Source organism: Phaseolus vulgaris, chromosome 2, assembly GCF_000499845.2.
Source record: "Phaseolus vulgaris cultivar G19833 chromosome 2, P. vulgaris v2.0, whole genome shotgun sequence".
Classification (NCBI taxonomy): domain Eukaryota; kingdom Viridiplantae; phylum Streptophyta; class Magnoliopsida; order Fabales; family Fabaceae; genus Phaseolus; species Phaseolus vulgaris.
In genome coordinates this window covers 23,424,800-23,443,218 of record NC_023758.2, presented here as the reverse complement: position 1 = coordinate 23,443,218, position 18,419 = coordinate 23,424,800, and the positions used below count along the sequence as shown (strand labels likewise).

At 41.0% G+C, this 18,419-nt stretch overlaps 1 protein-coding gene across 1 annotated transcript; it reads right to left on the bottom strand.

Annotated features, from left to right (window-relative positions):
- Positions 1-2,418: 2,418 nt before the first annotated feature.
- On the bottom strand, positions 2,419-3,006 carry LOC137809224 (uncharacterized). The gene has a single exon (XM_068610358.1). It carries the CDS (start codon positions 3,004-3,006, stop codon positions 2,419-2,421), a length of 588 nt encoding a protein of 195 aa, XP_068466459.1.
- Positions 3,007-18,419: the final 15,413 nt, after the last annotated feature.

The following is an 18,419-nucleotide window of genomic DNA, read 5'->3' as shown; positions in this document are numbered from 1 at the left end:
ATTGGTGACATGTGCGCAAACCCTTAACCGACCTAATCTTTGTCGTACGAAGATAAGGAAAACTCCTCCTGTTGTTTTTGATCTTCCTCTTGCAAGATAAGGGAAAGGTCTCCCTACTGGTCCCTGCCCTCTTTAGGTCGACGAGCATGCCTTGTTAGTAACATTGGTGAACCACACCGTTCTCGACCTTGCTTCGTGAGGGCAAAAGTGAATTTAACTGGCGAACCATACTGTTCGTCCCTGGTGTTACCACACAAGAGGGATGCTCACTTAGGAACCATACTATTCCCAACCTTGGTGTTTCTAACCCAAGGGAACGGTTCGTAACCAACCTCATCCTCGCCCATGGGGCAAGGGAGGATGTAAATGTCGAACCATGTTGTTCGACCTTGGCGTTCCCACGCAAGAGGGAGGCTCACTAAGGAACCATTATATTCCCAATCTTGGTGTTTCTAACCCAAGTGAACGGTCCGTAACTGGCCACGTCCTCGCCCATTGGGCAAGGGAGGATTTAATTATTGAATCATATTGTTCGACCTTGGCGTTCCCACGCAAGAGGGAGGCTCACTGAGGAAGCATGCTATTCGAGTCTTAGTGTTTCTAACCCAAGTGAACAGTTCGTAATTGACCTCGTCCTCGCCACTTAGGGCAGGGGAGGATTTAACTATTGAACCATACAACCTTGGCGTTCCCACGCAAGAGGGAGGCTCACTGAGGAACCATACTATTCCCAATCTTGGTGTTTCTAACCCAAGTGAACGGTTCGTAACTGGCCTCATCCTTGTTGTACGAAGTCAAGGGACAGGTCTTTTAACAGTTGAACCATACTATTCTCAGCCTTGGTGAACTCACATGAGAGGGAGGCTCACTGAGGAACCATACTATTCCCAATCTTGGTGTATCAATCTCAGGGAGAGGTTCATTAACTGCACTACACAACATACTTCTTAACTGAATAACTGAAATTTTATTGGGTGACCTCGTTAAAAATCCCTTATAAGGGAAAAAGAGTGTTCCCTAAAACCGTGTACAATGCAAACCCTTAGGGTTGGTCGCGTTCCAAGTACGAGGGATCGCCCCACCTTCTAATGTCTCGAGCCTGTACGCTCCATTCCCAAGGGCCTCTATCACTCTGAAAGGACCAGTCCACCTGGGGGACAACTTGTTCTGCGACCTAAAACTGCCGACGCCTCAACTTGGAGCTGTATTTGTACTCCACCCTTCTCTTCAAGGCCTCAGCCTTGATCCTTGCTTCCTCCCTTACTTCGTCCAGCAGATCCAGGTTCACCTTCCTCTCTTCATTGGACTTTTCGACCACGAAGTTTTGGAAACGTGGCGAGTTCTCCTGGATTTCTACTGGAATCATTGCGTTCGAATTGTACACTAAGCTAAAGGGTGTTTCTCTAGTTGTGGACTGGGGAGTAGTGTCGTAAGTCCACACAATTCTAGGAACTTCTTCTGCCCAGGTCCCTTTGGCTTTATCTAGCCTTCTCTTCAGACTTCTGAGCAGAACTCAGTTGGCATACTCGACCTATCCGTTTGTCTGGGGATGTTCGACCGATGCGAACACCTGCTTTACTCCCAACTCCGTACATAGTTTGCCCAACTGTTGGCTCATAAATTGGGTACCGTTATCAGACACCAACCGTTTTGGGATTCCAAAGCGGCACACTATGTTCTTCCACACAAAGTGTTGGATCTTGTGGGCTGTGATCTGCGCTACTGACTCAGCCTCTATCCACTCTGTGAAGTATTCTATGGCAACCATGACGTACTTCATCTGCCGCACTACTAAATGAAAAGGCCCTAGAATGTCGATCCCCCAAGTATGAAATGGCCATGGGCTATAGATCGACCTCAGCTCCTCTGGAGGCGCCTTGTGCCAGTCAGCGTGTTGTTGGCACTGCTTGCACTATTGTACATACCCCATACAGTCTTCCCTCATGGTTGGCCAGTAATATCCTGCACGAATGGCCTTTGATGAGAGAGATCGGTCGTCGATGTGCTACCGCATATCCCTTCATGTAGTTTTGCCATAATGCGCGTGCATTGCTCACCATTTACACACACCAGGATAGGGTGGGTGAATCCATGCCTGAATAACTTTCCATCGATCAAGGTGTACTTGCTTTAATTTTTCTTTATTTTTCTAGCTTCTGTAGGCTCTAGTGGGAGTATCCCATCAGCCAAATAGCGTTGGTAGGGTGTCATCCAGGTTTCTCCTGTTTCGACTTGGTAAACTGGCGACGACCTTTCCCTAGCAACTGGGTACACGCTTATTCTAGGCGTTTTTAACGTATCCTGCGTTAACGACCAATGACTCCTCCTCACCCCTTCCGATGTGCTAATCTGCTGGACTTCTACCATATTGTTTATGGTAGTTCGAGGTGTCCTCAAGGTCTCCTGAATGACTGTCCTCTATATACCCCCCTTGCCCGAACTGGCGAGCTTTGCAAGCAAGTCTGCTCGGGCATTCTGTTTTCTAGGTACGTGGACTAACTTGAACATCTCAAATGTCTCCCTCAGAACCTGGACATACTCTAGATATGTAGCCATCTGAGGGTCTTTAGCCTGGTATTCCCCCGTGACCTGACCTGTGACTAATAAGGAATCACTCTTAGCCAGCAAACCTTTCACACTCATCTCTTTAGCTGGCAACATTTCAGCGATTAGGGCCTCATACTCTGCCTGGTTGTTACTGGCCTTGAAAACGAACCGCAAGGCCTGCTCAATTAGTAACCCATTTGACCATTCCAAGATGACACCAACCCCATTAGTTTGTTGGTTGGAGGATCCATCTACAGAGAGTACCCATTTGAAACCTGCTCCTTCTTGGTGTGTGGCTGCCGAGGAGAGCTCCACTACGAAGTAAGCATAAACCTGACCTTTAATGGGGCCTCTAGGCTCATACTGCACATCAAACTCTGATAGCTCCATTGTCCATCGCACCATCCTGCCTGCCACATCTGGCTTCTGTAAGACCTTGCGAATTGGCAGGTTTGTCATCACTATTACGGTAAAGCTCTAGAAGTAGTGGCGAAGTCTTCGCGCTAAGAACACTACTGCCAGAGCCACTTTTCCTATGGCCTGGTATCTCACCTCTGGCCCCTGCAACACTTTGCCAACAAAGTAGATCGGCTTCTACACCTGGTCTTGCTCTTGCCGCAGAACTGAACTGATTGCCTTTTCTGTAACCGTGAAGTATAGACGAAGTGGAGTACCTAGCTGCGGCTTGCACAACACTGGTGGACTGGCCAAGTACTCCTTCAGTTTTAGGAACTCCTCTTCGCACTCTCTGGTCCATACGAACCTGTTATTTCTCTTTAGGCACTGGAAATAAGGATGCCCCTTATCTTCTCCTGTTGATACGAATCTGGACAGAGCGGCCATGCGCCTTGTCAACTGCTGCACCTCCTTAACTGAAATCGGGCTCCTCATTGCTATTATCGCAGCGCACTTTTCAGGATTTGCCTCTATCCCACGTTCAGTGACTAGGAACCCCAAGAACTTGCCTGCCTCTACCCCGAACACACACTTCTCTAGGTTCAACTTCAACCTGTACTTGGCTATTGTGGTGAATAGCTCTTCAAGGTCTATTACATGTTGCTCCCTCTGCTGGGAGCTAACTACCATGTCATCCACATATGCTTGGACATTCCGCCCTAGCATGGGCGCTAACACTTTTTCCATTAGCCTTTGGTATGTCGCCCCTGCATTTTTAAGCCCAAAGGATATCACCTTATAACAGTAACAAGACAACTCTGTCATGAACGCTATCTTCCACTCGTCCCTGAGTTGCATCATGATCTGGTTGTAACCAGAAAGGGCATCCAGGAAGCTGAGTAGTCTGCAACCGGACGCACTGTCCACCAAAGCGTCAATATTGGGTAGCGGGTTGGAGTTCTTTGGACAGACCTTGTTGAGGTTTGTGAAGTCGATGCATATCCTCCATTTCCCACTGGCCTTCTTTACTAGCACCACATTCGCCCGCCACTCAGGGTACTGAATCTCCCTGATGTGGCCAACCCTTAGCAGTTTCTCTGTCTCTTCTCAGACGACCTGACGCCTCTCCTCGTTGAACTTTCGTCTTCTCTGGTGAGCAGGTCGGACCTGGGGGTCCATGGTGATACGATGACACATGAAGTCAGGATCTATGGCAGGCATGTTAGAGGCAGACCGCGCAAAAGCATCAAGGTGTCGTGCTATGACTTTGAAAATTTGATCCTGTGCCTCTTGGCCTAAGGATTTGTAAAGCTTGAACATCTTCCCACCGATCTCCCTTTCCAACACGTCTTCGGCAGGTTCGGGCCTTCTCTCCCGGGCGATCTCTGCACGGGTGACCCCTTCTTCCCTTGGAGGCTGAGTGGTAAAACCGAACACTGCTCTCTTCGTCTTGAGGCTATTTTTGTAATACTTCTGATGGAGATCAAGATCAAGAGAACATAGAGGTCAATCAACAAGATCAAGAAGAGGTGGAGGCACAAATAGAAGACGCCCATGGAGGTCAAAGTCCACCTCAAAGGCTTACAAGAAGCATGTTTAAAGCTTTAGGAGCTAGAGGACATTTATTTTCTATTTTTGTAATTTCTTTAGTTGAAGGTGCTTAGAGGGAAACTTTAGAAACCTCTATTGTTAAAGCATCTTTTAGTCTTTAGTTAGGAGTCTTAGGGGGGTGTGTTAGTAGATAGGTGTAGAAGTAAAATAGGAGGTGCCAAAGTGAAGGAAGGAATCACACCTTCCTCATGACTTGAAATAGGCGCCGGTTTTAGCTTGTTTTAGGAGGGAAATTTGAATTGTTTTAGCTTGCATTTTCAGCACCTTAGGCTATAAATAGAGGTGCTCTCTTTGTAAAATTCAGATTTGAATTTATCTAAAGAAACTATACTCAAAATTGGAGTGAGCATTGGAGAGCTTTTGAGCCTTCTTCTCTAGTCTTATCTTGAAGGATCATGGTTTCCTCAAGTGGCGGCTTGCACACTCATCTAGGAGCATCCATACTTCTAGTGGCGTGATCATCCAACCATTCTTCCATCTTCATGAGCATTCTCTTCTCCTTCCTTTCTTCTCTTGTTAATTTCCTTGTCTTAGCTTGTTTCCTAGTTGTTTTGGTTCGGCAATTTCAGCTTGTTATTGTGTAGCTTTGGTTCATTTGTGTTCTTGGCTGTTTTTCATCTTTTCTTCTTCAATTCCAGCAATTTGATTCGGTACCTTACTGTTTTGTTTTGTTAGTTAGTGTTTTTGCCTTTCCTCCATCTCTTTTGGTTCAATTTGACAATATGTGGAACATCCAAATGAGTTTGGGATTTGGTACTAGTTTTTGGTGAGTTCTTGTCTTAGAACAATGATCCAACTCTAAGAAAAGTGCCTCAATAATGTCCAGCTCAAGGTGATTCCTAAGAATGTCAAGAATCATTCTCCATATGGCTAGTGGAATCACATCAACTTCTTAGCCTCTTTCTGATCAGACTTGATGGTAATCACCGTACCTTCGAGGGAAGGTAACTTCATCTTCATGTGCCTCGTGGAGGCCACCGCTGCCCAAAAGTATATTATAGGCTGATGGAGCGTTAACGACGAGGTGCTTGATATTTGTGGTGCACGAGGTTGTGCCATCCGTGAAGGTCGTCCTCAGCTCTATGTATGCACGTACCTCCACCTGGTCTCCAGCGAAACCATACAAGCAACCGGTATAAGGCCTCAAGTGGTCTGGAGACAACTATAGCTTGTTGAAGGTCGACCAGAACATCACATCGGCCGAGCTTCCTTGGTCCACGAGGACGTGATGCACCCTTCTCCTTGCCGTTACAACTGAAATCACCATTGGATCGTTGTCGTGTGGGACGACATCCTGACGGTCGGCCTTGGTGAAGACGAGGTTGACATCGGGAGTATTATCTGCCTCCTGCACCTCTACTGCCGTCACCACTCGCGCGTACTTCTTCTGCTGGGAGGCGATGCATCCTCCTCCTGAGAAACCTCCAGAGATGGTGTTGATTTAACCATAATGGGCACCTCGTGCCCCTGATCTGTTCCTGCGGCCACCAACGCCTGATCTTCCTGCGGCTCCTGGAGGTAGTCCTTCAAGAAGCCGCTTTTCACTTGCTCATCCAATTGGTGTGCCAGGGCCAAGCAGTTGCGTATGGGGTGGCCATATGTTCGGTGGAATTCACACCAAGCGTTTTTTTGGGCCCCATCTTTTTGTCTATTTTCGGGGGCATCTTCAATCTTGCCGCTATGTTAGGAATAGCGATCAGCTCCTTGAGCTCTACACGAAAATTATGCTTTGGGGGTGGGTCCGTGTGCGCGTTCCAGTCTTGGGCTTCTTGTAGGGTTGTTGCCTTCCCGTGCCCTTCTTCTCTGTGGTCACCTCGTGCACCCTCATGGGTTGAGGTTGACCTGCTGCTCGAGGTCGGACAGGATCGACGAAGGCAAGTTTCTCTGTGACTCGATCGTTTGCAGCGATGTGCGCCAAAGCCCGCCTGATCTCGCAAAATGTCTTTGGGTAGAACCAGTGCAGTGATTCACTGAAGGGTCCCAGCAACATTCCCTTGGTGAAGGCGTGCACCGTCATGGCCTCATCTGTGGGTTTTAACCTCACCACCTGGACTCCAAACCTATTTAAGAACTCCTTTAAGGACTCTCCCTGGTACTGTTTGATGTCAAAGATATCGTAGGAGATTCGAGGGGGAGCCCTGTTGATAAGGTACTGCTCTGTGAACAGCGTTGCGAACTAGTCAAAGGCAGTGATGTGTCCATTAGGGAGACTGAGGAACCATTCCAACATCGCGCCTGCCAACGTGATCATCAGTAGCTTGCAGTATACATCATCAGATCCCCCTATGAGCATCATCTGGGTGTGGAACGCTGTGAGGTGAGCCTCTGCGTCCTCTACACATGTGAAGGTGACTTTCGGGCCCAGAGACGTGGTTGGCAACGCAGTATCCATAATCGCCTGAGAGAACGGCATGGCACGTGCCCTAAGAGGTACGGGTAGGGCACGCTTATGCTCATCCACCGCGCGTTCCCCTGCCTGTTGCAAATCTCTGCGCAGTTCCTCATTGGTTTTGCGTAGCTCTTCGTTGTCTGCCTGTGATGCGGCTATTTCAACCCTAGATGTCGCCACCGTCTTCTAGAGGGCGCGCATGGTCTCCATGAGTTGTTGCATGGTGACGTTTTCCCCTCCAGGGGGCACGATACCTGTGGCCACAATAGATCCTTGCCTCGTACTCCTCATATCGTTGGTAAAAACTCTTAACACGATTGCGAGTGGGACCTTGTTTTATCGGGTCCCACGGTGGGCGCCAAATGTTCTCGCCGGTTGACTCGAACGGCAGCCTTTGGCCCTCCTATCTCCGCATGAGAATCGAACTTCCTTGGTTGAAGAATCTCTCAATTGCAAACACAAAGGGCGCCTTGACGGCCGTTTGTACTCCGACGCTCAAGTCAGTATAAGGGCAAAGAAACACTAAGTGTATAAAGTAGTTTCAGTCTTAGAAACTGTGTACCTTGCTAGAGTTCTTAGCACTCTTTATATAGGTTGAAACTAGGGTTTAACTTTGTTCCCTTACCCATGTCTAGGGTTCCTTGGAGAATGTCTGATGTGATTCCAATAGCCACATAGAACAAGATTCTTGACACTTTGAGGAATCACCTTGAGCTGGAAAATGTAGAGGCACTTTCTTAGAAGTTGGATCATGGTTCTAAGATCAAGAACTCACCAAAACAAGTACCAAATCCCAAACTCATTTGGATGAACCAAATATTGTCAAATTGAATCAACAAAGGAGAAGGAAAAGAATAAACCGAACAGAATTGAACTTAAAAACAAAAGAACCGAACAGAATTTAAAAACTAAACAGAATATAGGTGCTGGAAAATTAAAGGAACCGAAACAAAAACAACTCAAAACTCAAGGCAACAAGAACAAATTGAAGAAGAAGAAAGGAAGGAGAAGAGAATGCTCATGAAGATGGAGGAATGGTTGGATGATCACGCCACTAGAAGAATGGATGCTCCTAGATGAGTGTGGAAGCCGCCACTTGAGGAAACCATGGTCCTTCAAGATAAGACTAGAGAAGAAGCTCAAAGCTCTCCAAATGCTCACTCCAATTTTGAGTATAGTTTCTTTAGATAAAATTCAAATCTGAATTTTACAAAGGAAGCACCTCTATTTATAGCCTAAGGTGCTGAAAAATAGGTGGGAAATTTCAAATAAACTCATTTGAAATTCCCACCAAAAACAAGTCACATGGGAGGTGTGACCTTTTTCTACTATGACACCTCCCAAAAACTACACCTACACCTATCTACTAATACACCCCCCTAAAGGTCCTATTTAAAACCTAAAAGATGCTATAACAAAAGAGGTTTCTAAGGTTTCCCTCTAAGCACCTTCAACTAAAGACACTACAAAAAGAGAAAATAAATGTCCTCTTGCTCCCAAGGCTTTGAACATGCTTCTTGTAATCCTTTGAGGTGGACTTTGACCTCCATGGGCATCCTCCATTTGTGCCTCCACCTCTTCTTGAGCTTGATGAGTGGCCTCCATGTTCTCTTGGGCTTGATCTCCATCAATGTCCCTGCGCCGCTATTACACAATCGTAGTGTAATCTGGTGCATGGAACTTTCCTTAAGTGGATTGCAACGACTAAAAGAATGGTCGCTTGGGTACCAACTTGTGCACCAAGTCTTTGGGGCCATCTGTTCTACGGGTGCCCTAAGTATTCATGTGCCATGCATGCAGCTTCCTTCGGAAACCTTAACCCTAATGGGCCTTAGCGCTTCTAGGAACTATTTACTCGTGTTGTGCTTGAATGCGCTATACACACCACCTGCATGGATCCCTCGTGACTTAGGCTTTCCTCATATCTGATGTTTTCAACTGATAACTGTGTAATTCTTGGACCCACCTTACGTGGCTCAATATAAATGTTCAGACCGTTGACGTTCGATCTCTCCCTCTTATGGCGAGGTCTGATGTCGACATCCAACGTCGAGGTCCATGGTACCAATGTCCGAAGACTGACCAACACCCTGATATGTGTATCTGGGGCCCACCTTACGTGGCCCATCTTTACTATCAGGCATCGGTGTGCGATGTCTGAGGTCAGTCACTGGAGTCGATGACCAAGGACTGGTCGGTACAACTTTCAAAAGGTAAATCCAACTTTGAGAATGTCTTGGCATCTCAAAATTGTGTTTTTGGAAAAACTGGATTAGGTTTTAATCCACAGAGTAAGCAAGATAAGTTTTCAAAGTCTTTTCCAAAACTGCCAGAAAAACAACTGATTGAAAAGTCGAAACAACCGGTTGTTACATGCTTTTATTGCATTAAGAGAGGTCACTCTGTTAGATTCTGAAAATTAGAAAATATTTTATTGCTAAAGGTATTGTGAGATGGATTCCCAAAGACTCTAAAGTTCTCAGTGATAAATGTAATACAAAAGGACCCACTTTTGTAAGGGGACCAAATCTTGGTACTTGAATTTGTCTTTTGTAGGGATATTTGATGGAAAACATGGAGCTATGGTACCTGGATAGTGGTTGTTCTAAACACATGATTGGGGATAAATCTAGGTTTATGAACATCACTTTCAAACAAGAAGGGCATGTGACATATAGAGACAACAACAAGGGAAGGATTCTTGGAAGAGGCTCTATAGAAGACAAGAACAACTTATTGATTCATGATGTCTTGTATGTGGAAGGTCTAAAACACAACTTGCTTAGCATTAGCCAACTGTGTGACAAGGGTTATCAAGTAATCTTCAAACCAAATTCCTGTGAGATCGGCCTTTCCAACTCAAAGGAAGTAATGTTGATTGGTAAAAGAATCAACAATGTTTATCTTTTAGTTATCTATTCTTCTTGTTCCATTGGTTGTCTTCTTTCTAAACATGATAAATCTTGGTTATGGTATAGAAGAATAGCCCATATTTACATGAATCATTTGAACAAATTGATTTCAAAAGATCTTGTGATAGGGTTACCCAATCTCTATTTGAGAAGGACCACATATGTGAAGCATGTCAAAAGGGGAAACAAATCAAACATTCCTTCAAATTAAAAAATGTTGTTTCATCTTCAAAACCCCTTGAGCTGCTGCACATGGACTTGTTTGGTCCTTCAAGAACCATGAGTCTTGGCGGTAACTATTATGCTCTTGTTATTGTTGATGATTTTTCTAGGTACACATGGACACTCTTCTTGGAATCAAAGAGTGATGCTTTCTCTGCCTTCAAAAATCTTGCTAGAAGACTACAAAACACATAAAGCAGTAGCATTGGTTCTATAAGGAGTGATCATGGAAGGAAATTTCAAAATGAGAAATTCAGCAAATTTTGTGAAAAGATGGGGATCTTGCACAAAGAACTCCTGAACAGAATGGAGTAGTGGAAAGAAAGAACATATCTCTTGAAGAATTAGCAAGAACCATGCTAAGTGAATCCTCCTTATCCAAATATTTTTGGGTTGATGTTGTTAGCACCTTTTGTTATGTGATGAATAAAGTGCTCATAAGGCCAATCTTGAAGAAAACTCCTTATGAACTCTTCAATGGAAGGAAGCCAAACATTAGTCACCTAAAAATGTTTGGATGCAGCTGTTTTGTTCTGAATAATGGGAAAGAAAATATGGGAAAGTTTGATGAAAAAGTTGACAATGGCATCTTTATTGGCTATTCCTCAAATAGTCATGCTTATAGGGTCTACAACAAGAGACTCATGATTGTAGAAGAATCTGTTCATGTGGTGTTTGATGAAATTGATCACAAAGATATGAAATTCTCGAAGAACAACACAAAAGAAGATGAACAGAACATCATTCTGCAGAAGCTGGAATCCTGTCCAGAAAAACAACCGATTGATTCGTCGAAACAACCGGTTGATATTCTGCAGCAGGATAAGTTGCCTAAAGAATGGATAATTCCAAGGGATCTGTTAGTGGAAAACATGATTGGGCAGAAAAAGGAGGGTATTTCTACACGAAGTACTATCTCAAACTTCCGCAGGAACACAACTTTTGTCACTCAAGTTGAACCAAGGAAAATTGAAGAAGCTCTTAATGATGAGAAATGGGTGGCTACAATGCATGAAGAGCTGAAATAGTTCACTAGGAATGATGTATGGTTTCTAGTTCCCAGGTCAGATGAGATGAACATCATTGGATCTAAATGGGTCTTCAGAAACAAGTTAGATGAGCCTGCTGTGATTACTAGAAACAAGGCAGGACTAGCTGCCAAAGGTTACAATCAAGAAGAAGGAATTGATTATGGTGAAACCTGATGGAGATCAAGTAAGAGAGGATTTTACTAATGGAGGAAGAGGCCATCCAACCAAACATTTAAAGTTCTTCCTTCTAGTCCTCTCAAAAATTAAAGAAGAATTAAATAAAAAGAGGATCAAGCCCAAAGCCAACAAGAATTCAAGAATGGGCTCCAATTAATATCTTTCTTTATAATTTATTTTGTATAAATTTGTAAAACATATAGGAGTAGTGTTTAGGAAGGTACTAAGAGGGAAACCAAAAAGACATCTCTTTTTGTAAGTACCTTAGGTGTTAGTTTTTAGGAAGAAACTAGAAAGTTGTCTCTTCACACTCCTTTAGGCGCTAGAATAGAAGGAGTTGGAAGGTGACCTTTCAAAGCTTCTCTTGTAAGCTTCCTTTGTACTTTGTGACCAGCCCTCTCTATTATGAAAGAGAGGCTTAGGTCTTTAAAATAATAAGATTGATTTTTGAGAGTAAAGAACCTCTACCAAATTGGTGAGTGATTGAGAGAGACTTGTGTCTTTTTCTCTTCTAATCTTATCTTGAGTGAATTCTTGGGCTCTCAAGTGGCGGCAACAACACTCATCTTGAAGCCAACCTTCCTTCAAGTGGCGTGCACATTCCAAGAGCTTCATCCACATAAGTCCATTTTCCCTTCATTCCAAATTACCCATTTTTGTTCTACTTGTTTGTTTTCACTTTCAATCGGTGGAATCTCTTCCTTATGATGCCCTCTTTCATTTGTTGCACTTATATTCAATTTTAATCGGTGCAAATCGGTTGTTCTTGCTGTTTTTGGTCACGTCCTCCATGGGTATAATTGCTATATGTTGTGTTCTTGAGTTTCTATCCATGGGTTTGTTGTTCAAAATGGATTTCTATGTGAGTTTGGCTTGGTTACTTGTGTTTTGGTGAGTTCTTGAATGTTAAGAACATTGATCCAATTCTTAAAAAGTTCCTAATCATATTCCAACTCTTGTTGAATCCATAACATGTTCATATTATATCTCTATCATGTTAGTGGAATCACATCAAAACCTTTGCTCTAGTTGCAAGATTAGAAGCTGTAAGGTTATTGCTGGCCTTTGCTTGTATGAGTGGATTCAAACTGTTTCAAATGGATGTTAAGAGTGCTTTCCTCAATGGAATCATCAATGAAGAAGTCTATGTTGAACAACCACCGGGCTTTGAAGATCATCAACATCCCAAGCATGTATACAAGCTGAAAAAGGCCTTGTATGGGCTTAAGCAAGCTCCAAGGCAATGTTATGAGAGACTTAGTAACTTTCTATTATCCAATGGCTATGAGAGAGGGATGATTGACAAGACTCTCTTTATCAAGAAGTCAAATTCTGAAATTATCTTGGTCCAAATCTATGTTGATGACATCATTTTTGGTGCTACCAAAGATAGTTTATGTGAGGAATTTGTGGATGCCATGCAAGGTGAGTTTGAATGTCTATGATGGGGGAGCTTTCATTCTTTCTTGGACTGCAGGTCAAGCAATCCAAAGATTGAATTTTCCCCTATGTCAATAAAAGTATTGCAAAGAAATTTGAAATGGAAAGTTGCAAAGAAGCTAGCACACTTATGCCATCAAGTTTTTATATGGATGCTGATGAGGCTGGAAAAGGGGTAGATCAAACCAAATATAGAGGATTGATTGGTTCCTTACTCTATCTCACAGCAAGTAGACCGAATATCATGTTTTTCGTGTGTCCTTGTGCAATATTCCAAGCAAATCCAAAGGAATCTCATCTCAAGGCTGCAAAAAGGATTCTCAAATATCTCAAAGGAACAACCAATATACAAGCTTGTGTGGCTCTTTCCACTGCAGAAGCTGAATACATTGCTACTAGAAGTTGTTGTGCACAAATTCTTTGGGTAAAACAGTAGTTAGAAGATTTTGGCTTGAAGATTAGCAAGGTTCCTTTGCTTTGTGACAATACAAGTGTTATAAATCTCACCAAAAATAAGATTCAACATTCAAGAACAAAGCACATTGATATTCATCATCACTTCAGAAGGGATCACGTGAACAATGGAGATTGTGAGATGAAATTCATCGAAACAAGACTGCAACTTGCAAACATATTCACAAAACCTTTGCCAAAAGACAGGTTTTTCTTTTTAGGAAATGAGTTAGGCATTCTTGATTCATAAACTTTTTCTTCAATTTGTTTTTATCTCTTCCTAATTCTATTTGTGAAGACAAATAGGGGAGAATATGGTTTATGTGTTGTCTTAAAACTACTATAACTCTGGTTTATGTATGTTTTTAATTTCTGTTGCATAATGTTGTTTGATTTGGTGTTGCATAATGTTGTTTGATTTGGTGTTGCAGTTTTGTTATTTTTAGCATAGTTTGTGGCTTGTTTTTCTACTCTTGTGGTTATGTAGAAAACTAGTTGATGTGTCATCATAACCTACTATTAGAGATGCTCTGGATTGCATAGTTTCTGTTTAGCAGGTGCTGTTTCAGATTCAAACAAGACCAACACAAGCAACCAGAGATTTGTGTTCATCAAATAGGGGGAGATTGTTGATCAAGAGTCATAAAGAGCTTTGAAGAATCCAAATCCAAGGTGTTTGATGAAAGGCTGGTGTTGTTGTTGTGTGTGGGTGGGATCTGGTTAGATTATAGTGTGATCCTTTTGTTAAATCTAAACCTGATATGAATTAAAACCTTTTTGAAATTAAATGTTTTTTCAACTAAGTAAAAAACAACCTGTTGTTTTGTCAAATCAACCGGTTGTTTTGTTCTTAGATGTTTTGAAAAAGGTTGAAAGTTGTTTGACTTGGTTAACTTAACTGTCAAACCAAATCAATCGGTTGTTTCGTGGTTTCAACTCATTGTTTCTTTGAAAATCCTAAAAAAAAATTTTTTTGAATGGTGAATCTGTCTTAAATGATTTCTAACTGAATACGCTCCTTCATTAAATGTTTTGACCAATCTTTGGAAAATATAAATAGTTTGTTATATGTTTCTAAAGGGTAAGAAATAGTTTTGAGAAATTCAGTTTTGACATATTTGATCTCAAGTTTTCAAGATTCACATCAAGCTTTGGATTTTCAAGTGAAAGTGGAATATGATTGCAATTGTATTCTTTTCAGATTGTACTTTGATCAGGTGTAATCCTTTCTCAATCTTCTGTATTTCTGCTGTTGCATTGCCAATGAGTGTTGTGTGTTCTTGAGGTGTTCAAGATCAATACTCTTGGTGTGGTTATGTAAAGGTAGTGTGTTTCTTGAGGGGTTCAAGGTCACTACTTTTGTGTGTGGTGTTTGTAATCTGGTTTGATTGCTTAGTGGATTACCCAGTGGTTTCTGGGAACTAGATGTAGCTCTTGTTGTAAGAGTGAACCAGTATAAACTACTTGTGTGCATTTCTCTTTCTCTAAACTCATTTAAATTCTATTTTTAAGCTTTTTAAGTTTTAACTAGTATAAACAACCGATTGATTCGAAGAAACAACCGATTATTTTTCTGTGTTTTGCTTTGAAACAATTTGTGTTCTTGGCTAACTTGATTCCTCTTCTGGATTTCTTCACAGAGTTTCATTAAACCTTCAAAAGTTTTCCAAAATCTCTTATAAACTATTTACCCCCCTCTTGTTTAAGGCTATATATTCTAACAAAAAGGTCCTGGAACACAGAATTAATGCTTATACAAAGCAAGTATAATAGCAAGATAACAAGACACACACAAACCAATTTTCTGCATATACAACATTAGCAAAAAAAACCAGAAAAATTGAAGTATTCAGGTGCTTTCAAGTGCAAAGAAGAAACAACATAATGCATCAGTTTTAAAGTTATCTTATACAACCAAATCAAGCATAAATAGCTCCCCCTATTTGCTCTCACAAATAGACAATGAGAAGGGTTGTACAAAGCAGAAATCAGAATGATAATATAGTAGACCGGCAGTACAAACAATGTTGACATTTCAAGAATAGAAAATGATATAGAGCTTTCAAGAAAACAAGTGGATATAATCTTTTATTAACAAATTCTGAGGCACACTCAATGTATATTTGTCCAAAAGAAAGATTTGAAAAAGAGAAATAGGTTTAATCATGCATAAGCAAACTTGGCAGCATATATAGAGGTGCCAAAGGAAAAACAAATGGTTGTTTTACTGTGACAACAAAAAGAACATTTTTCATAACCAAAAATTACCTTTTAAATTGATGAAAATGCAGTATGCAATTTGTTCATACCTTTGCACAGAGAACCCCAATAGATTCACTCAAAAAGAAGACTTTGAGATGTTCATATGGTCACAAGGCACACTTACATAAATTGAGAAATGAAAACACACATACTCTCTTTGAAGTTTCTCTTTTGATCAACATTATGCATGTGCCAAGGATGTCTCTTGACATTCAAAGAACCATGCAGAACATATACAATTGAAAAATGTAGGTACAAAGATTGTCTTTGTTCTTGCCATACTTCCCTTTAGCAGTCATTCTTCAAGCCCAAAAAAGATTCTTGGCTGCCAAGGATACCTACAAGAAAAGATTAAGAATCAAGATTTGGTCCCCTTATGAGTTTGGGTCCAATGATGTTAGTAGAAGTCTTAGGAACCTCAGAAACCTTAGGAACCCATTTCGAAATACCTTTAGGAACAAAATATTTCCTAATATTGCAGAATCTAAAAGAACGGCCTCTCTTTGTGAACACCTCGTTTCGATTTTTCAATCGATTGTTTTTCTGGCAATTTTGAAAAAGGCTTCGAAAACTTGCTCTGTGGATTAAAACCTAAACCTGTTTTTCGAAAAACACAATTTTGAGATGCCAAGACATTCTCAAAGTTGGATTTACCCTTTGAAAGCTTATCCACAATTTTCACAAGGTAGTGAACCTTTTTTTCAAGAGATTCACAATTTTCACAAACCAGAGAGTTCTTGTAAAGAATTTCAAGATTTTCAAAATCAGTTTTTGAATTCTCCAACTCTTCTTCTAGTTCCTTGACTCTATTTTCATGCCAGTTATTCAACCCTTTTAATCGGTTGTTTAAGAGTGCCAAACGATTAACTTCCTCATATGTTTCTTTAAAAGCTTGAAGAAGTTGACTATAATTTTCAGTATTTAAAGAAGTACAAGAAATTACACTACTTGCATCATCTTCTTCCTTGGCCATCAAACACAGATTAACTTCTTTTTTATTTTTCTTTCTTTTCCTTCTTGCTTGACTTCTTCTCATTGTTGTCTTTATTTCATGAGTTACTTCAAGTGTATCCCTCATCTCCTTAGCAGATCCACATTTTGAGACCCTGAAAAACTCATTAGAATTTAAGGTAGAGGTGATAATATTTTTGCAATGCAATCAAACTTTGCTCTTTTGTTTTCTGCATCAGTCCATTGGGATCAAGGTTTTTCAATAAAAACATCATCCTTTTCAGACTTAGGAATAAAAAGGTCATTTTCAATTGCATCCCATATTCCTTTATCAAGAGATTCAACAAAGATCTTCATACGTACCTTCCAAAATTGGTAATTCAAACCACAGAATAAAGGTGGTCTGTTTATTGATGCACCCTCCCCAAAGGGTAATTTTTCAACCATAAGAAAAAGATTTTTAGGATCAAACTTGAGTATTTTTCAAGTACCAAGCTTTGATACCAATTGTTAGAATATATGGCCTTAAACAAGAGGGGGGTGAGCTGTTTATGAAATATTTTCGCAAACTTTGAAGGTATAATGAAAGCCAATGAAGAATCACACAGAAAGAAAATAAGGAAAGCAATGCACAAAGCTGTTTTAGTTGATTTCTAGAAAATCAACCAGTTGTTTTTGCGATTCAACTGGTTGCTTTTATCAGCAGTTAATAGAAACAACTTAAAACAGATATATGTGAGTTTAGGGAAAGAGAGAATCACACAAACAAATTTATACTGGTTCACTCTTACACCAAGAGCTACATCCAGTCTCCAGAAACCACTGGGTATTCCACTATGCAATCAAAACCAGATTACAAACACCACACACCAAAGTAGTGACCTTGAACCCCTCAAGAAACACACTACCTTTGGTAAACCACACCAAAAGTGTTGATCTTGAACACCTCAAGAACACACAACACTCCTTGACAACACAAATACAGTAATCAAGGAAGAAGGGAATATATTACACATGGGTATTACAAATCTTAAAATTTAGAATTACAACCCAATCCTATTCCACACACTTAAGAATGATCCAAAGCTCTTTCAAATCTTGGAAAAATTGTTTTTGATAAAAAAAAATTCTTACTCCAACATAAGGAGGATAAAACCACCTTTATATAGACCAACCAAGTGGTCAAAAGCATTTAATAAAGGAGCCAAGGTAGTTAGGATCATTTAAAGCATATTAAAACCACTTACCAAAATTTTGTTAAGGTTTTCAGAAAATCAATCGGTTGATTTGTCGAAACAATCGGTTGAATTGACTTGACAACAAAGTCAAGCTTTTCAAAACCTTTTAAAAAACTACTAAGGTAAAACAACCTGTTGTTTCGAAATTTCAACCTGTTGAAATTTCAACAACTTTTTTTAGAAAACCCATATTTTCAAAAGGTTAAAGATTCAAATGAACTTGGATCATCTTAAGGAGTGAATTAACCAGTTTCAAACAACTAGACAACACGCACACACCCAACAACAAGGTCTTCAAGCTTTTCTCTTGGATTTGGAGGCATCAAAGCATATTGTTCAACAAAGATAACAATTAGATTTCTTTAAGCCCAATGTAACCCTAAAACGTCTAGGGTATATTAGAGGACAAAAATTACCTTGGCATGGAGCACATGGACATCCACATGACAGCCTAGGAGTGGAGAGGATTTAGTATGGAAGGTGTGAGCTCAACATGGAAGGCATGACTCCACATGACACCTTCTCATTGGAGAGTTTTATTTTGAATTTTGAAATCTTGGCTCCAAAATGTTCAACCCTCTCTCCTATAAATTGAGGTGCTTGGTTCATGAATTACTAAGATCAAATATATGAGTGAATTGCTGCCCAAGTTTGCAACCTTTCTCACTCCCTTGTCTAGCCCTTTCTAGGATAAACACCTTGATCTTCTTTTTCACCTTTCCAAGTAATATGACCCAACCAATCACTCTCCCTACCTCTCATGCACTTTCAAGGAAACCATAGTTCCATT